Raw genomic sequence first — 22,332 nt, forward strand, 5'->3', positions numbered from 1 at the left:
CATAAAATACACTAAAACCTTTACAGGTGAACTTAATTGGAACTTCTCTGAACTTTGCACAAGTTGCTGTTCTCTAACAAGGAGCTGAATGGCAAACGTTTTAAATCTAGTATTAAATGTATAGTACATGATCATCACAATGATGCAACAGTATGATGTCATTGCAATGCAAGGCAGTACATTGCTGGGACTATTATTGAATTCAGATTTGTGCGACAAACAAACACATTTATTTATGTGTGTATTAAGGGGCACCCCGCTGACACGCATCATTTTGCTCGTTAAGCCTGCTAAAATTGAGCTATTTGATTGTTTTGATGCAACACAAATGCTCATTATGTTAGATTATTCGTACGGGAAAATAACATCAATTTGTCACGCATATAGCTGCATGTATTGCAGCCATTGTTTAAAGGAGACATATGTTCACAATTTAAGAAAGTTCCTAGTATAACATATCTGAGATTTGCTTTGTGAAATTACCCTAAGAATCAAGGAATATGGCACACTTCAGTTTAAACATGTTTACTGTTTTGATTAACTTAATGGGCTGGCCCTGAGCAAGAACCATACGCGGCTGGGCTAGTGTGACTTTCATCACCATGACAACTGGGTAAGGCACCTTGGCTACTACTTGATAGTAGAGGCGAGTCTGGGAAAAAAAAACTGATTGCCTATCAAGACACTAAATAAGTTGTTAACTTGTGAAGGCAGCAGTTCATACGCTACACTGTGTGTATGTAGTGCTGCTATTTGAAGCTAATGCTAATCTGTGCAAAGCATAACACATTTCTACTTATAATTAACGTGATAGTAGGAGCCCTTGTGGAGGATGTAGTCTTTCTGCACCCTAGCGCTTTTGCATGATAGTGTTACAGACGTTGTAGTCTGTTGAAAGTGGCTCTGGATCTTCACCCAGCCTAGCAGGTTGAGATCATGGGCTGAGAAACTCGCGGGGGTGGTTATTATGTAAAGTGCCATTGATACATAACAGTGGGAAAGAAGTGCATGATGGCTCATTCCAGATATATTTCCAGGAAAAAAAGCAGGTAACAAAATTATATGGCTTTGTATTTGTACAAAATCCTTTGAAAAGTCATTTCCCCTAATATGTCCCCTTTAAATTAGGCAACCATGTTGTCAAAATAGGACGTCGTCAAAACGGGAGAATAACCAAACCTAACATAATAAACCAAAAAGGAGCCTTTCAGGTATAAAATATAGAGAAGAGTAACGGCTTACATTAACATCAAAGTGCACTGAAGTGAGTTGAACAAATGGAGTGTGATTACCAGGTCCATTAAAAAATTCACAAAATGTGCACACAAAAGCTTTAGCCCCCATAAAAAATATCTAATAATAATAAGGTGACCAAAAAGGCATCCTGTAGGACTTTGGACCACTTGCATACCAATTACTGCTTTGACCAACACAATATGTCGTCTCACATTTGAGATTCAGAATAAGAGAATAAAGACAGCTTCTCCTTTTTCCACAGATGGCGTGTGAATTGGAAATGGAGGACAAAACACTTGTATTGTGCACTCACTATTTGTGTTAAGACAACAAAATAAAATTACTCGTTGGTTTGAAGTCTTCAATGAACCTAAAAGCAAAATCCAAACGGGGGGATTCAAAGTTAGAATAACTTGATACTGAGGTAGACTGCTAGTCCACCGGACCACCAATGCTTATAATGCTCAATGAAGGTATTAAAGTATAAAAATTGCACGTGGCATTTATGTAAAAAAAAAAAAATGCTATGCTATGACACGAAAATATTCGTTTTGATTGATGTATGAATGTTATTTAGGACAGATTAGTTTCAGAGTCTGAATTAGATCAATTATATATGTATTCTTTAATATAAATAACTTGCGGCACAAGTTAAGAATAATGCATCCATGTGAAAATGGCAGAAAAATCACTGATTTCACAGATCAAAATTTCCCCCTAGGTGTGGGGGTGTCCAAGGGGGTGGCCAGAGATTGACAAGGGTCACAATGTAGCTCCGCCCCTGCTGTTGACAGTCTTATGTTGGTACTGCTTTTTTTTGGTTAACAACATAGTTCAAATGCTGATGTTCAGCGGTTAATATCCATTGTACGACTTGTATGAACTTATGGCATTTGTTCAAATATTGACCATCACTCTCATACTGCTGTGAGTGAATGCTGAATATTCAGGTTTTGACTTGACAAATTGTAATACACCAGGAACATTGTTTACTATTACTTGGGCCTCTTCATATTTGCTGTAGAGGAAATAACGACCCCCCCACGGTCACTATTTTGCGGAGATAGGGTAGTTTTCATCAAGGCACTGTGTATTTAAACCCCGGCGAGAGCAAAGTAAATGACTTCTAAGGCCTAGATTTCCAGTACAGCGTATTTTGTTGAGGAAACAGTGAGATTTTGTGTAATTAAGTCTTTTGCTTCAAAGCAATGGAGCGTTCCACGACAGCAGTCGCGAGGGGTGTCAAAGGCCCGTGCGCTTCTTTCCTTGCAGCTAATGACTTGAAATCACTGCCATTATGGTCGCTTTAATTAATCTGATCCAGCGGTGGTCACACGCCAATAATCGACTGGTGTGTGTGTGTGTGTATTTGTGCGCGCGCGTGTATGTGAGTTGTCACACTCGACAAAAGCCAGCAATTGTCCCGTTGACGGGGTCTCGCGCTTGCTCTCCAGCGCAGCTTGTGCACTATCAATATTATTGATCAAAAATAAGACAACCGATGAGAGAGAAAAAAGCAGCAAAGTCATTCTCTTGTTTTTTTTTGGTACATTTTCAGCAGACATGTCTATGTGTTCGTCTCCACTCGCCCTTAGGTTGCCATATGTTCAGACTAGAAAGGTCTTTGTGTGCACTATATGTACTGCTTCGGAAAAGGTAAAAGGGCCAACATGCACGGAGCACTTACATGTTTGTTTGTTTGTGTGTGTGCATGTGCACATGCACTTCGGCCTTTCAGTTATTGATTGGGCCGCAGATTCAAGCGACTGGCAAATCCACTGAGATAGGTTTGAAAACAAACAGGCACAGACACATAAACACACACACACACAACAGTAAATATGACTAGATGCAAGCTGACATTTAGATATGAACAATCAATGACTTGACAAATACATGGAAGTGTCTTGATCGGTCTAAGGTAAACATAACGATGACAGACTAAACGGTCTGAAACGCTGTCGTGCCAAAGACAAAAAGGCAAACAGAGCTTCAGTAAGTTTTCTCGATGCATAGATTAGCGCTAACTAGTTTCTGTTAAGCGGCACAAACTGTAACTCGATTGCGCTGTGAAGTTGTAATAGGGAGATATTTGGGTTTGACCTCGTGTCAGTTGAATGTGTCACATATATAGTTGCCATGGTAACGACAGCGATTGGCTGAGAGAGGGCTGCCGCCTCAAAGCTGGTTAGCTAGGCAAGAAACAGGGTGTAAATCATACTGTAATTCTTGATCTGTGAGGCATTTTGAGGAAAGCAAATCACATTATTAAAACACCTGAGAAAGGTTTTCAATTCATTGCAACAATTAATTTAAAACAATTATTAAGTTGGCTTAATATTACAATATAAAAGCAAATTTTAAAATACAACAACAAAATGGTCTTAATTTGAAGGCAAATCGTGTCACAGGTCACACTTTGCCGTTCTGTTGCAAAAACAAAACATGCTTGAGTTAATGATTTGGTGCTGAGATTCCTCAGTAAGTAGTTTTGGGTGACTTTACAGACCCCACTGTATGTCAAATGAAGTAACCGGCACGGAAATTTTGTAGAACATTTTTTTTTTCAAGTGTCTTACTGAGCCAGAAGATTTGGCATCAAACATTTCCTCAATGCTAAAAACATCACACTTGACACTAACACAAACAGTATACTGTACTGTATTTTCACATTATCTCAAAGCAGTTATTGGAAATTTATTCATGTATTCAATTCGCCCAAAAAAGAGAGCTTTTTCTAGTAACCTTAAAATATGTCTACATCCTGCCAAGTACAGCCTGCATTTTAATGTAAAATTCTCCAACTCAGGGAACCAAAATTAAATTACGACAAAAACAAAAGTGCGCTGATCTCAGGCTGACAAATTGAAGAATAGCATGCGGGCCTGCCTACACCCAGTCAACACTATGCAACCACTTTTTTTTTTTGATAGCACAGCTGTCAGATTGCTCGACAATGCGTGCTGTCACTTCCCCAAAAGCTTTGCAAACTTTTTTTGGTGTGCTTGACTTGTTTACAAAAGAAAAGCTTCTGTTAAAAAGGGATAACAGCGGCGTGACAGAAATGTTTTGCACTGAAACTGCAGTGACATGGAAACATCATGCGGTTTGAGTGTGGCCTGTACACACTGAACTGTGAATCAAATATTTTAAATGCTGCCTTGTTTGACGCTCAAACCCTAGCAGTCAGCAGTTCCTTCCTGAGACCCAAACTTATACAGTTGTGTTCAAAATAATTTTGTCTACAAAAGAGAGTATAGTATTGAGGAATGCCGTCAACTTGCCGTACCTCAGCACAAATTCAACTTCACACAAAATTATATCAACAAGCGGCTACTATCGCTACATGCTACAAACTAGTAAGTTTGCCAGCATTAGTTTGCGGTTGGTTTTGTTACTGTTTTGTTACAGGTTTGTTGTGTGTTTTTTTTTCTGACCGACCTTGTGCCCACATTCCTTTCCTTCGACTAAAATCAAGCATAAGGTATTTTTTCTCCACTTCAATGTAGCAAAAACGTATCCATGTATATACTACGTCTTCTCTTTTTCCTGGGCCAACATGCGAAGCATGCCATATATGCTTTATTTTCACCGCCAATTCACAAAAATTCATACAGATTTAGTCACAATTAGTGTTGGGGTTTTAGTCTCGTCTAGTCTAGTTTTTGTCTTGTGAACAATTCACAAACATTTATACAGATTTACTCACAATTAGTGTTGGGGTTTTAGTCTCGTCCAGTCTAGTTTTTGTCTTGTGAAAAAGCATCACATGGCGACCTCTCCTTTTTTTTGTCACGTCATTGCCGCGCATAATAAATGAGCCGTCTGTGTGGCTAAATTAGAAATATCGCCACAAATGTCAACTTTATGCTTCATGTTTCAAGTGGGATTAAAGTCAAAAGTCAAATATAAAGTCACAACTGTTACTAGAAACAACTTTACCGATTCACCAACGTCTTCCGATTAATGCCCCCGCCCATGCAGCGCGCATATTGGACTTTTGATGACGTAGAGGTCGGATATATGCGACCTGGCCGTTCATACCGAGGTCACATTGCAAAAATTCGGATACGTATCTGATCTAGGACCACATATGACAAAAATCGGAATTGTACTGTTCACACTGACATAAAAAAAATCTGATACAGGTCGCAATTGGGCAAAAAAATCCGATCTGGATCGCATTAGCCTGCAGTGTGAACGTAGCCTTAGTCGTACTTTTTGTGCTCTTTTTGAACGCCTTATCTAAATAGGGAGTGGTGTCAAGTAAGTTGACAAGTTTCGGAGCCATGTAATAACATAGAGGACATTAATTCAGAAAATGATTAGGCCAATGGTTTGGCCAAGTGACGATCAATACAGGGACATTGGGCTCCCCCCAGCCCCTCCCCCATTGTCATCAATCCGGAATTGCATTAGTAAAATTTCACAGTCACTACACTCTTTTTATACATCCAAGCATGGTCCAGTAATTCCAAGCAAAGTAGTTTACTCATCTTGATGCGATATCCGATTGACTTCATACGAGCCCAAGCAACACACAATAATTTTTCCATTACGGCCTTTTATTGCCCGGCCGTAAAACGTCTTTACAACGAGCGCGGCGAGCAGAAAACGGAAAGCCTCGACACCAGTACGAGGCAGCGAGAGAACACAGATGAATTAAAGGGATTTAACCTGTGGCCAAGGGATGATAGTGGATGATACGGAGAGACACTGCCTTTGGCAATGTCATGAAGAAAATGACCCCAAAGGTTAGCTATATGTGTGTAGGAGTCTGTTGGCTAGACACATGAATATAGATGGAACGTAAGGAAAAACAATCATGGTTGAACAGACAAGGTCAGCTATTGTGCGCATGCTTGCACATGTGTATACGTTACATGCGCGTGAACGTGGTTTTCGAGAGCATCACCTTCACTTGCGAGGTTTCACTAATCTTTGGCAGAGTGTAAAATGACTCCAGTCACCGTGCAGTCTATCCATCTGTCACTGAGGTGACAAGCGCTATATGAAGCCTTCAGCCATAGGTCAACTGTTCGTGACATTGCGCACAGCTTCATCTTCACCGGTGTCAATCAAACCGCCTAAGAGGGTCGGCACCCACGCAGTACTCAGGATACTTTCAAAGTCTGAAACATCCTGGCTATGCTGTGATTACGGCTTGCTGAACACTTGAAACAGGAATCCTTTCAATGCAGAATACAGACCTCAGTTTTTGAAGTTTAGATTAGGACCACACACTTTATTGCCTCCAACAGTGCTGTTTATTCAACAATATTACTGATATGTCATAATTCACTTAAACTGACGAAAAATATACGAAGAAATACTGATGAGAACAAAGGCAAACCGGCTGGAACAAATACAGTAAAATGTATTGCATAACTCCCTAGATGCATACGTTTTGGGGTGACCATATGTCTACTTGAAGGCTAATTGTTTTTTGATCATACAGGGAAATTGTTTACAACAAGATCTGGCCTGTCATATCATTTTAAGTGGGTTGTTTTTTTCACATCATTTTAAATTAAAAAATTTTATTATCCGCCATAGCAAAACTGTAACTTTGAATTTTTTTTCTTACTAAAATAATAAAATTGTAAAATTGACGTCACTTTTAAAAATGCTGAGCTATCGCTAGCATTTTGGTCATCCCAAAAAATAAATGAAATAATATTTGAACAATTTTTACTGGCCTCTGATATCAAAACTAGTTATTCATCATTTTGTTGGGTAAATGTAAGATGAGGCGATGATACATTTACTTCAATCAAAACAGTTTGCCAAAGGAAACGCAAACTACAACTTGACCCACGGCAAAAATGAGTTTGACACCCGTGGTTTACAACATAAAGCACCACTTCAATTCATCCGAAGGTTTGATTGTGTGTGGGATGCTGCTGCTATTTTGGTCAGCAATGGCTTGGCATGTGAATAGTAACCAGGGTGCATATGTAAATACTCATTTAATTATCCCTGATGTCGGGCCGAAAACCTCACAAGTCAAAATCCTTTCTGTCAGTTTATGTTTGGGTGTAATTTTTTTACAAATTATTGACCAATCTAAGGTGTTGAAAATGGCTTGTTTATTTTGGGGTCTCCTGAAATGAGTGAATCTGGATTTTAGAACAAAAAAGAACACCTTGTACTTGTTTACTGGACGGCACTTACATCTGAGATTCTTTACGTGCTTTGGTGCTGCTATTTTGGTTAGTGATGGAGTTAGCAACTGAGTTCAAATTGGGGTAACTGAAGTTACTACCTGAGGTGTTTATCTGAGAGAGGGCATTTGTCTTTGGATGACACCCTCAGCCAATAATTGGGGAACGGCATCAAGGCATCATTTAAGGACGTACGAGTATGAAAACCACATCACTAAAATACTAGAATTGCATTGCCGAAGTTGACCACACAATTATACACCATCGGGATTCCGCATGGTTTGTTTAAATTGAATTATTTAATCAGTGTCAATAGAATATTGAGCTGTAAGTAAAAGAAGGGATAGAAGGGGTCAAACGAGTGTCACACGAGGAAGGGTTGACGTCGGAGTGAATGAGCAGCGAGCAGACTAAGCAGCTGCGGTTGGTGCAGAGGAGCATCTGTTTGGCTCGTCAATTACAAATGTGATCAGTCCTCCTGGGGTCGGCGCATATGCCACACGCTGCCGCCTTACAGGTACTGCTGGAGCTTGATGCATGGACCGTGGAACATTTTCGAGCAAGGGGTGGCTAACTCGATCAGCATCATGAGCCAAACATGCCGTGCACAACATGTTGACAAACATAGCTCTACTCAGAAATAGCTCGTGGCAGCTTATAGATGGTTGGTGTAACAGGATGCAAAAATCGCTTTTCTGTAATTACCCTGTTTTTAAGCTTCGGTTCACATTGGCTATGGTAAGGGAGCAAAAGGGAGAACAAACTGCTTTTGTGTTAACGGGAACAAATTTAGCGCATCTAACTTGCAGTATAAGGGTCTGGGCTTCTGCTTTTTTTTTTCAGATTATCTTAGTGTGTGCATGTGTTTTCTTCACCACTCCAGCTTTCCCTACAAATTCTGAAGACTTAGAATTGTCCATTGGTGAACCTCCGTCCTGACATGGCTTTGTCCTCCCAGTCCACAATCCACCTAAATGAAATCCAACTCCTGCGCCAAGTAACTGTTCTCATATACTGATGTTATACTGTTATGGAGTTTGTTCTGCTCCATTCTCTTCTCTCTCTTTCTCTTCTCAAGGCTCTTTCTGTCCCACTGCATTTCCAATAACTATAACAATATGAATGACAATAGAAGGAGTATATCAAACGCCGCTGTTGCACAGCAAAACTGCTGCAGCATAAAAAGGCATACAAACCCACCTTATAGCATGGCCAAGTATCCGAATAGGACAGAATATTGAAAAAAGAAAATGCAATTGTCAACAGTTGGACTATTTACGGGCGCAACATCAAAAAATGGATGGTTAGAATATATTTTATGACATTAATAATTGAACATTAAAACTGCAACTTTGAACATTAAGTTCTCCGACAAGGGAAATATTATTGAATAAACAAAATATTGTATCCAATGTAATAAATGTTTAATAATACGTACAAGTGTAAATATTATATTTTTAGTGCAACATCCATAGTTTATTTTTACTTATTTTTTGGGGGAAATAAGAGTAGCAGACAGTTGCAACAATTTGAACAGTGTGAATTATTATACTATAAAAACACCAATTGCAACTGAATATCCCGAGAGAGGCTTTTTAAATGTCGCTGGATTGGAACGCGCACTACTCTTTTTGGGCCGTTGTACTGATATTCAGGTTGGCATGACTCCGTTTCAAACGAGTTCAAAAGTTTGACGCATTGCCCAAAGGATGTCACAAGCCAAGACATCTGCTAGCCAGAGAATGATTTCAAATTTCCTATAATCATCATTTAAAGCATAAATATACCAAAAATAAGATTCCCAAACAATCTGAGCCATTTCAAAATAATGCAACATAACCCCTAAAAATAAGTGTCTTACAGATGATTTGATGAACAAAAACTATCCAATTTCTCTTAATGAGTCCAAAAACAATTTGATCGTGCCTATCTATGCCAGTGATCTATAGTGACAGGCAGAGCTATTGAATGCTTTTCCAATATTATCCAGTTTTTGTGATATTTTTCTCATGCAAAGTATATGCCTTTGCTCAATATAAGTCGGGAAACAAACAAATCTACCAAACAAATATGTCTGTGCTTATATGGTTTATGAATAGGCCTGAATGTCTGACAGTCAGCACACATGGTTCATGAACCACATGTTGACCACTCCTGTTTTCGACCATCTCAACCACAAGCACGAACACGCACAGTATATTGTTCTAAATTAAATACAAAACAATCAATCTACCCACTACCAATAACATGCTCTCCATTCAACATGGAAAGCAATTTTCAGCCGTGAAGAGAGAACCACACGCTTCATTTACACAGGAGGACTTGAGCACATACAGATAAATCATAAATAAGTTATTAAACACAACATGGATCGCTACAAAAATAATCAGCGAGGCAAAAGATGAGATTCCATCCCGCCTGACCTTAAACACAGATTATTATCTCGCGCCTTCTCAATTATCCCATCATCTATTGCATCTATTTATCGCCGGGCCTCATGGGAGGATGCCCATTTGACGCAGAGGCTTGACCCTATTACACCATCGACAGTCACCAGGAGATAACATGACAGTCTGCAAGTAGACTGCCATTTGGATGCAAATACCTCCCTGAGGGGGCAGCCGCTTAATGTTATGGAGAATATACGGGATATACTTTTAGTGGGGAAGAAAGGCTTCAAAGGCACAAAATATAGTAATCATAGTAATAAACTATGATCTTATATAATCAAAATATATTTCAACTTGATGTGATACATTTTGACGATTTACTATCCAACTATTCATTTTCCTTTTTTTTATTTAAATTTAGAATTCTCTTAACAACAATATGTTCTATACACCCCACGAGTCTAAATATAGTATTCTGATTAATATTGAATTTGTGGAATATGACTCATGCAGCAAAATATACCCGTTTTTATCCATCTCAGGTGGCGGCCATTTTGTCACTTGCTCTTGACTGAAAATCACAGCACCTAAGGTTTCACCTTGTGAACATCACGTAACCAAACCCATCGTTACCATTAATATTAACTCATTTGCTCCCAAAAATGTATAAATATGTTCTATTTCAAGAGAACAGGCGAAGCAATGATAGTAATTACAAAAACGGACAGCAGTTCTAAACAGAATGATTAAACTTAGCTATATTCTAAAGCTAATTGCTGCAAAACAGAAACAGAAACAGATAGAAATATATATTTTTTCCTGATGAAAGAAGAGACTCTAATCTTTCTTTTGGTAGGTTCCATGTTTTTATAGCAATAGAACATAATATTCTGTGGGCCTTGTAAAATCTGTCAAAATCCAGTAAAACAGCCGGGAGCGAAGGGGGCTGCTTCAGTGAAAATGTCTGGGAGTGATGGATTAATTAAAAAATATATATATATATATAAATTAATATCATTGCTCGTGCTGGGTCGAAAACTACTACAAAGTTGACTTGTTTCACTTTTTTTTTTTTAATTAAAAAAAATTGGTCTGTCACCACTTGGGTCTGTTATTTACTGTACACAAATTATTGACCAATATAAAGTGTTCAAAATGGCTTGCTTTCCCCCACCCACAATGCCCTTTTAATGGCTTAAAAAACATGACTTTTTGGGGTTAACTGTGAAGTGATCATTTTGGAGATGAGTGAATTCCAACTAATTCAGCAAGCAATATAATATTATTATTGCATTTGTACCCTAACTGCATGCAGTTGAGAGAATAAATGGTCAGTATGTGCAGAAATGCATTATTTCAATATGAAATGTACTGTAACTTATTAACCCCCCTGGTTAAGGTCGCTTCTTATTTTTTGGGTAAATGTCACCAAAAAAACAAACAAACAAAAAAACAAAAAAAAAACATTTTCTTGAATGCTGGTGAGCTGAACTTTGGTGAAATCTTGTTCGGTATACCAACGTCACGACAATTGTTACAAAACAAGAAAACAAGCATGGCTTTAGAGTCAACATGCAGAAACATGTTACTTGTTTACATTATACTGTAAACAAACATAATGCATTCCACAGGACATTTGGATTTTGTCACACACAGGCCAATATAAAATGACAGTATAAAATTATTTATGCACTCATTATACCCCAAATCTTTGTCAAATTTCATAAACACCAACCCCAAAGTGTGACTATCTGTTTAAGTACTTTCTGGCATAGCCATTAGTGACTGTGCTCGCAGCAGTTATTAGCCCCTAACCTTTGGTACTCTGCAGTCTGCACACACACACACACACCTCCACAGCGTGATAGGGGCATAATACTATTTTTCCCGTGTGATAAAGTTCAAGGAGATAACTATACAGTCAAGGCCTCTAGGTGCCCTTTTAACTGATCATTGAACCGCTGTCTGCCTGCTGCATTGTTTGACTTGCTGTATCTATTGTGGAATAATACTTTTCACAGTGGTGGGAAGTAGAAAAGTACAAATAATTTGCTACTGTACTTATTTTACAGGTAACAGTATTTCGGTGTTGATATTTCTTACAATTTTTTTACTTTTACTTACTACATTTAAAAACTGAATTATGTACTTTATAGGCCTTGCTTCATCAAAATGGGCTTGCCACTTTTCTTTTGAAACAATATAGAGGAAACTAAAGTCAACCGTGGTGGAGATATTGATTGATGGAGATAAGGTAGAAACAGGTTCAGCAGCGACAGAGAGTGATGTGAATCAGCCAGCACTGACAACAATGTATGTCAAAATCGATTGTGAGAAAAACAAGATATTCCCCATCCACCGCCTCATTGGAGACAATTGTTTGAGGTTGTCAGCTATGAGAATGAACTGTGGCAAATAGGATTGTCTTGTGCTAGCCTAAAAACATCCAGCCTTCAAAATTTCCCAAGTTCAAATCTGAAAAAACACATAGTTGGGTGTATTTTTTTGTTTGAGAACAGATATTTTTGATAGCATAAAAGTCAAGCCAATGCTAATTAGTGCTAAAGAAAACTAGATGATGAAGCTAATAAGTTGATAAAAAGCGAAACTATTTTGAGTCCAGATGGGGTTTTTTTCTCTCCAAGTTATCATAATAGGCCAGGATGTTTGATGCCACTTTTTTTCCAGACCGATGCCAATACAAGGACTCAACTCGAGTAGTCACTAAAACAATATGAAGTACCAATATCACTAGTACTTCTGATACATAAAATTTCCCAAAAGTCATTTTAAAGATAGACCTACATATCCTAATATAGCATTTTCCTTAAAATTCTATGACATTATCGGCAATTCTCTGTTCTTCTAATTGGTACTTTCTAGTTCCTGATCGTAAAACAGCCACATGAGGGTAGATGATAGCAGTATCGGCTTCTGCCGTGAGTACCGATACCTTGAAATAAGGCCAAGTATTGGCCTGCGATGTTTGCCTATCCCAAAAAATGGGTATTGTATATTACTGATAGTATGAATTACTCTTTACTTTTGCTCTTAAGTACTTTTCCGAGTTTGTACATTTTTACTTAGCGTACATGAAGGACTTGAATCAGCTTTCGACACATGAAAAGTTCAGAAGTATTGGTAATTGGTTGATTTTGCACACATGGGCACCAGCCAATCAGTGGGAGCCAAATTTCTGACAGCGAATCAAATGTCATTCAATAAAATGCACAACATTTTATAGCTGTTACATTGTGTGTATTTAATGGATTTTTGACTGATATTCTGTCTATTACCACAATTAATAAACAACCATAAAAGTTTAAGGATGTTAATTTCTTTGTAAATGAGCAAAATTCAGCAGACTGTATACTACATTTAATGTTTTTGGCCCACATTGTCATGATGGTGGCAGAGTAAACAAAACTAGTGCAATGTATCCATGCGATGTATTATTCAACGTGCCTCACACAGAGTATTTTTCTTCATGTTTAATTTGTGATGTGTGTCATCTGCGGAATGGGCTCGTGCTTGATGGCTCTTCAAGTAAAAAAATTAAAAAATAAATAAAATGAAAATGTCATTTGAAGAGGAAGTTGCCCTGGAATGGCATTGTTGTTTGTAAATATTTTAACACCTTGATATCAAATGGCAACATTTATATCGTTCCCACTTCTTTGCATATTGAATGTGACATGCAAGTTTGCGTGTGAAGGCGATAGAGAGAAATATCAAGGCCATGTCAAAATGGTTTCTTCTTCTTTTCTACCTTATTGGTAAACATTACGTTTGGTGTATAGGTCAAGGTAATTTATTGATAAGGCCTGCTGTGATCAAACAGCAGCTTCTATGAATGATATCTCATAAAAGTAAGCGATATTGTGAAGGATTTTTATGGAAACGGGGCAGTTAACTGGCATGTATATTCTTATGTACAATATATTATATTAATAGTAATTATCTCAATTCATAGGGGCTACTGGTGACACATGGGCATTCAAGAGTTAACTGCTGAGCTGCTAACCAAAACAGCAGCATCAAGACCGTAAACAGTCTCTCAGAGAAATTATCAAATGTTGTGACCATGTCTCAAAAACACACTTCATTAGGTTAACTAACACTCAAAATTTTCCTTTGGTGTGAGTTGCAATTGGATGATGACAAGTCCGGGGTATAACCTAATTCTTGCTTGACATCAGCTGGGACAAATTCCAGATCACCTGTGACTGTGAAGTTGCTTAAAACAGTAGTCTTAACATTATGTGTATTTTAAAGAATATCCTGTATATATGTTTTTATATTATTAACTGTCGTTTAGAGGCGGCGCCTAAGGCGCGGCTCAACTTTCTCAAACTGTTTTGTGTTTTTCCATGACATATGAAAACAGAAACTTAACCATGTTTATATGAAACGAAACTGAAACTTAACTGTAATAAAAGCGACGAGGTGGCCGGGGGAGGAAAGGGAGTCGGACGGAGCCGAGCGTGAGTTAAGGTCTCGCGTCTCCCCTTCTCTCCCCAGCCGCGGTTGCATTAAGACAAAACAGCAGCTTCTGCCTCCTTTTTCCTTTGTGCACGGTCGGTAACTAAGGGGATCTGTAATATCAGACCCAACAGTGACCCTAATAAGGATAAGCATGATAGAAAATGGATGGATTGATTTATCAAGCAGTACCACGTCAATTTAAAGTGAAATAACCAAAGGTGTTTGTGCTTTTAACACTTTTTTAAAAACATTTATATTTGATGGATTCTGCTTTCTCAAAGTGTTTATTGGATCTTTCGAATCACACAGATAAAATGACGGCAAACATTTGTTATTGCCCTCCAAATTATTTGTGTAATCTAATCCAACATGCCAGTCTCTTGGCACGGGGTAACTTTGCAAAGGGCCGCATCCAATTTGTGCAAATAATGAATCATGTGCCTAATGTTGATCTGTCACTGTTTAGTTGTCTTTCTTGCTCTGCCTCCTCGTCTATTGTAGTCATTTGTTGGGACAGCTTTCCGTTGACATCTAATGTATTTGCATGGGAGAGTGAAGGCATATCTCCGCGACAAATGAGCTCAACAAACACAAGCACGTCATTCGTTCGTTTGTGTGTGTTCCTGTCTTTGAAGACGTTTCATCTTTGCTGGCTGGGCGAGACAATATCAATCAAACTCAGTAATGATCAATCGTATCATTACAATCTCCTGACACTTCATCTACAGAAGACTCCTCCACTAGTATGTCATGATAGTGAATGCTTGAGGTGTTAACCTTCGCAAATAAATAAGACACTCACATATGGAGACTCACATGTTCACATTAATTAAAAACTAATAAATGTGTGCCTATCCAGATAAAATGTCACAGAGGAATGTCATGCACCATTCAGCGTTCGCTTAAAACACCTAACATGGAGTCTTGTAAAGAGCTTAGGGCATTACATGAGTTTTTTCAGCAAATAGTTAGCTCGTTAGTTTAGATAAGTTTGCTAATATATGCAATGTATGCAATAGACAACGTTACTCTCAGGGGCTACATCAACATTGTAGCCACGGCGTCCCACAGGGCACATACATTGGCATTCTTGCAATCACACCGCAGGTAATTGATGAGTCTCAACCCCACTTTGAGAGATGAGCTTTGTAGAGAAATCTGCTACAACTTTGACCTTGTGTACTTTTAGTCTTTGTGCAGGCAAGAACAGGCACATGGATTGAAAAAAATCGTTCATTAAAACAGCTTTAAATATTTTCTGTGGCGGGTGCAAATAACCTTGAGACACATGGTAATTTGTTCATCCAGAGTCACACTGTTATCAAATTAAAGTATGACAAAGGAAATTTAACAGAACATGTGAACAAGCAATCATGTATTTATCTTGAGACATGAATGAACAAATGGTTTATTTTTGGGCTGAAAATATAACACAGAATAGAAAACACAAAAATCATTTCGAACAATCAATTAATAACCCCCAAAACAGACATGGTAATTTTCTGCATGTCCTTCCTTTTTTTAATGACATTTTATGGTAATTTTTGGCTTTTCCTCTTTTTTTTTGGACATTTTAAAGTCACGTTTTGGGCATTTTTAGGTCTTAATTAAAAAAACAAAAAACATTTTCATCTCTTTTTCTGACAACTTAAAAATGTTGACTCTGTTTTATATAAAAAAAAAAATACAAATGTAAAAAATATATATATTTAAATAATTTTCTTCAATTTTTTAAGAGATCCACAGGAAACCACAGGAGAGGGACTAATACACAATATCCATGAATTTTTAAATACCATATCCTATAAATAATTTATTAGTCAATATTAATTATTCTAATCACTTTTCTGTAATTTAATAGTTAGGTCTATATTTGTTTTATTTACATTTCCCCAAACTTCCACACAATATGACATGTGAAGCAACACGAGAGGAGAGTACAATAGTTGAAGATCTTTCTTATTTCGGAAATTGGTGAAGCAGCATGTGGTTCGCTGCCAAAAAATGTTTGTTCTCCTCAATGTAACAGTAAACTGTCTTGTTAGCCATGTATAAACTCTCCTCTCCATTGTAAGGAATGAATTAGGATGGCAACTCTTGGTGTCACCCAGTGTTCATTACCGTCATATAGAACATATTTGCCACCGCAGACACACGTTTTACGCCCCTCCACATCACACCTCCATCCAAATTAGACTGTGACAGGTCTTACAGAGGTCATTTTTAATTAAACTGAGATGAAGATGTGTCGCGTGGGATTAACGCTTCAAATTATGAATTCAGAACTAACACACAGCTCTGCTTTCAAGCATGACTTCCATATCATTTATGAACTGGAGCAAATGGACATCCTTAATTGTCTTGGTGTGTGTGTATGTGTGCGTGTGCACGAGTGGCAAGCAACAATGAGGGTTTAATGCAATTAATGAACTAATTATTTAATGCGATTAACGGATTTGGATATAGAAAATGGCAAAAAATAATAATAATACAGAGAATTGTATTAATGCAAAGTTGGTATCAATTACAGTATAGGCATTGTTTTAAGAATAGATGTTGGATACCACTTTTTTTTCCCATATACCTCTTGAGATAACTCTTGAGTAGTCACCAATACAGATACCAAGAACAGATACTGGTAGGACTAGTACATTTCCCCAAAAAATAATGACAGATCATTTTAAAGAAAGGCCTACATTTTCCTTTAAATTGCATGAAATTAATGGCAAATTTATATTCTTCAAATTTCTAATTTATGGTTCTTGATGATAAAACGGCCACTAGTGGGCTACAGAGACTTGTATCGAACACCATCACGAGTATTGATACCTTGAAATGAGGCTGGGTATCGTCCCCATTAACATACCTGGTATCGGTACTCACCCATCCCGAGTTTGAAGCTTTGCTAAATAATTGAATCAATGCATATCATGTATGCATGTGGTTGGCACATGTGCCTCACAGTCAAGAGGTTCTGTGTTTGAATCTTGGCACAGGCCTGCCTGCGAGTACTCTAACTTCTTCCCATGCTTTAAAAATGTGCAGTATATGTTTGGTTCATTTAAGACTCTTAATTGTCCAAAAATGGCTCTTAGCGTTTATGTATCCTGTGTTGACTGGTGATGAGTCCAGTCTCACCCAAATATATGTAAAAACATAGGATAAGCGGATTTGGAAAATGGGTGGATACTGGACAGATTTTTTTGTATTTTCAATGTAATTGTTCATACATTTGCCAACCAGGTTATTAAATCCATCAGCATTATTATTAGTGTCACTCATCATAATAATAGCTGCTGCCCTACTGATAAATTGCTTTATTATACGGTATACTATTCTTACTATGGCAGGTTGTGATGTTGTTGGGTTGACAATTGCCAGAATAAAAAAATCTGTGAGTACTGATTGTGAGTCATGTTTGCCGGAATAAATTGAAAATGTCCGAAAGAACAGAGCGTTCTTTATAGGCAACACAATTCAAATATAATTAGCCATAAATATGTGCATTATTCTCTCAGTCAGTTAGTCAATGGGTGTTCGTAAAGAGTGCACATACGTTTCAATATTGAATACAAGAATAATTATATTATAATAATTAGGTACAGTACTTGAGTAGATTTTTCAGAGTATTTAATTTATTAACAACTTTTTACTTTTAGTCAGATATCTGAAAACAGATCTATGTACTTATGACTCATCAAGTTCTCAAAAAAGGCTTATTTTTTTCCCAACATCTACTGGGTAAAGATAAAGAGAATGTGGATGACCTTTGGATTGATTGAAAAACAGAAATAAAGCAGGTCAAATTGATGATTTACCTCAGAGATGAATGCCTTGGCGGTAGCTGGACTCATGAAAAGCACGGCTCTGCGTAGCGTGTCCCTGTAGCGGTGCAGCTCCTCCACCCGCATGGTCCTGAACAAGCTCGTGATCATCATGTTGACGTTGGACTCCACCTTTTGGAGGGACACGTCCATGCCCTGGTGGGAGGCGCGGTCCAGGAATTCTTCAACGCCGCGGATATCTGGTGAAAGGAGAAAAGATGATCACGATTTGGCTGGGGGCTGATCACCGGTCAGGTGTGGAAAAAGGTCTCCACCAAAATGAACATAGCAGCTTGTTCCCGCTAACACTAAACATGAGCCACCTCATGGTGAACATCAACAATTTAGATTATTTTACTTTATAACCAATATTATATTTCAGTTGGTATCATTGGAAGGCAAAAATATGATTTTAAATTAAAAAACAAACAAACAAATATATATGGAAACCGGATGTCTTAACCTCACTAAGCATTGAAAATGTCTTCCATTATGCAACATTTCTCGTTAATGCTCTGAAATTGTCGTATTCATGCAAGCGCAACATAATCCCACCCTCCTTCAAGTTCTGAGTCCAATCAATCTAGTTAATTGCACAGCTACGGCACCGACAATGGTGGCAATGTCATTTGTTTTCATATCAAATACATCATTAGGTTTCTGCTTTACGTATGACACACAAACCAACATATAGGCACGCACACACACAAGCACATACATCATTAGCGGGGGATATCAAGCAAAGTGTCTTAATTAGGATTACCTTGACCTGCATGTACCTCATTAAGTGTCGAGGCGTTCAAGCAGTGAGCAAACTGACACTTGTATCCTTATTTTGTAACCACACAAATGGCTCTTGGTATCGATAATTGCTTTTTTCTTTTTCTTTACAAAACTCAACAACACTGAATTATGTCATGACCTACTTATGTATAGGTTCTGCACTTTGATAGGAATACAGTGAACCCCAGAATGGATTATTCTCATGTTGCAGCTCACAATAGGACACACACACATGAGCTGTTTTGATAACACTGATGACAATAAATAATAATAATAAATCTTGCCATATTTGACCAACATTTCCTGTTCTACTGGTAGATAATTTCTATTCAATGAATACATATGTCATGATTTGGGTTTGTGGTGATTTTAGCTAATTTGATTAGATTTAGGTCCTGCTCACACGGCTTTGTTCGTCAAAAAAATCTTGTACAGCCAGAAAGGTTTCAAGACATGCGAGTGTCCAAAAGAAGACGTTGAGGACGTTTAATGGCTGTAATGCATATGCCAAGTCTGGAGTGGCGCTGTAGCGCAGCCACAGGGAGCTTACGGGAAGCATAGAAGAAGAATCAGCGAAGAAGATGAACCGTGATCAGAATACCCGATAGGCCAAGACTTTTGAAACCGCGAGGCTGTCATATTACTAATCCCATGGAATGTTTCTCGGCATACGATCTTATACATTTACAGTATCCAACTTGGAGAACATTTGAAACAGCACTTAGTAGAAACAGCATGATTTATGATGTTTTAAATTTGTTAACATAAACAAGAGGACTTCAGACATTTTACCACTTGCCTTAAATACATGTTTAAATGATATGCTTATTGATGTTTACATGTTTAAATCTAATATTGGGCTCTAAGGAACTGAGCGATAAAAGAAAAAGGGGATCTTCAAAGTAGCTTATAGTGCTCGCGAGATGGGAGGAGTAAGATGGCCGCCCTGTTGCTTCAACAGCTTGCATGGGTGTGTATGGGATATCGGCTACCCAGTAATATATACAGATCAGTGAGACGCACACAGGAGAAGTGACCATGGCGGGTGATTCAAATACAACAACATCACGCAAAATATTTAGCTGTAAAAGCATAAGCATAAGGTTGCTTTTTTGTTCTTTTGAAATGATCATTATTATTATACTAACTGTGATAATATTTTTTAAATTTAATTTAAAGACCAGTTTTTGCAGTGCAATTGTGTACGCTTAAGTTGGATAACCATTTGACGTTTAATGCGGTGACAAATGTTCCGACTTTGAAGGTGAGCTTGTCCAGAGGAAGACTAAACTTGTTTTGCAGTTTACATTCTATTATTTCATCATTACTGATGACAAACTGTTATACTAAGCAGCCACGTTGGCCGCTGAAATGCAGTAAGTTCTATTTCCAATTATACAATCCCCATCACTGTGATTGGCTGACTAGTCCAGGCTCTACCTTGCTTCTTACCCAAATTCAGATGGGACAGGCTCGAGCTACAATGCAACTAATAAGAATAAGTGTTAAAGTAAACAGATGGGTGGGTGGTCCCCATTACATTTTAAGTCTTTGTGACATTGATATAATTATGCAGTGCCATCAAAGGAAAAAGAAAAAGAAAGTATGCCAAAATAAACACACTTATTGAGTGTGGGGCTCCTAATTATTTTTTTTTTTAAAGGCGATTTAGTTGCTATAACGAAACAAAGTGATTTCAACAGGGTCTTCGGACATCCTTGCTGTGGCCTGAAAAACAGATCTTTTTAGTGTGCTGTATGCGTGCAGCAGCCTTTTACATAATCGCCACCCAGTCGTGTTCTTCTGTTGGACATCTTTGTCTTTCCCTGAGCTTACACCTCTGACTGTCCTTCCACCTGCACATCAACGCTCCACAAAGAGAGCTTTTTAAATTATACAATAAGCCTCAAAAAGTTGGGCTGTTTCCTTAAAAAAAAAAAAACTACCTCAACCAAGAGGATGAAGTCCAAGAAAAGTCTGTAACTGAAGTCTTTTCATTCCCTTATTTTACTTCTATCCACTCAATATTTCCTTGAAGTCAGGGGTCTCCAAAGGGAAGTTAAACAACACTCTCTAAAAAGAGCTTTGCAACTTCAAAGTGTTTATCATCCTTGCTGCCTATGATCCCAAATCTTCTACAGCCTTCTCAATCCATTGTAATTCCAACAAAACTTCACACGTGCATGCATTAGGTGCTCAAACCCATTTCAAATCAATGTTCCAATGCCCGAAGCTATTTACACCCCAATTGCCATCATATCAGTATTCAGTTCAAGCCAATGATGTTGATCTGCTGGAAGGCAAACATATAAATCGTAGTATTTTATAACACATCTCAATAAAGTTTTGACAACATATTTTATGATAGCTTATCTATTGAGCTGGCCACACTTGAATCTGATGAAATTTTGATGACAAAACTATAACTGGTGTGAGGAAAGATTGCTTTCATCTATTGTATAATAATACCAATGACACAAGCATTTCACAAGCACTCTCCATTCAGCTATCTATTATTGTAAAATCTTGTTGTGGATATTAAAGCTTCAGAAATTAGTTGACTCCCTCTTTTACGCAAGTACAGGAAGTAGTCAGTGCTCATTATTATTTTGTTTAAGTAATTATTTCAATATTTTTCCACAAAAAAAAATAAATACTGGTTCTTTCTTGAGCTAATACACAGTATGTATTGTATTCAGTAAGAAGGGAAGAGAAAAAAACATAACATTGTGGTGCCATGACACAAATCTACTGGAAACTTTATTGTCATTAAAGATGGTGGACTTTTTGAGATTCGGTCCTATAGGTGCTGCTGTTTTGGATAGCCAAGCTACAGAGTCCAGATGAGCCGAGCAGGGAAAAATGTAATGTCTATTGAGAGTAAAAGTCTACGAAGGGAGATTAATTAGTTACGTCTATTTGAGGGAGGCATTCATCTTAAGACTAATTGGGGCCCCTATATTACGGAAGTATAACGTTCTGCATTTGAAAACACATACGGTGATATATAATACATCCCAACCCTGAGTTAAGGAACATGAAGTTTATTCACGTAGGAGAATGCTACATTATAAATGAGGCTAGCAGCGATAACTTTATCCACTGGGTATTAACACCGGTCCCATCACTGAGATTACTCCAGCTCATTACCCAAACGGATATATGATGAAACGAGCATGACACTCTTTCCGATGCGTATACCTTCTGTCAAGGGGTCCGTGTAATATTTCCTGAGATTAATGGAAATCAGGAGTCCTGACAAATGTCTTGGTCGCAGAAAATAAATGTAGGGTACTGCAAAATAAAATTTGGACTGACTTGCATTTTAAGAAGTATTGGAGTTCGGGTAGTTACATTGAAACTAAGAAAGTCACAAAAAATAAGCTACTTTTTTTTTCATGGGTGTGAGGTGGAAAGGCGGTCCTGTCCTGTCCTGTCCTGGTCTGTCCC

General features: G+C 37.9%; 1 protein-coding gene across 1 annotated transcript in view; it reads right to left on the reverse strand.

Annotated features, from left to right (window-relative positions):
• Nucleotides 1–22,332, reverse strand: part of grid2 (glutamate receptor, ionotropic, delta 2) — a 437,970-nt gene that overhangs the window by 167,174 nt on the left and 248,464 nt on the right. The window contains exon 8 of the mRNA XM_077561716.1: nt 18,094–18,299. Coding sequence (XP_077417842.1) covers nt 18,094–18,299 — 206 coding nt within the window. The remainder of the gene's footprint in view (nt 1–18,093; nt 18,300–22,332) is intronic.

This window comes from Vanacampus margaritifer, chromosome 3 (genome assembly GCF_051991255.1).
Source record: "Vanacampus margaritifer isolate UIUO_Vmar chromosome 3, RoL_Vmar_1.0, whole genome shotgun sequence".
NCBI classification, from domain to species: domain Eukaryota; kingdom Metazoa; phylum Chordata; class Actinopteri; order Syngnathiformes; family Syngnathidae; genus Vanacampus; species Vanacampus margaritifer.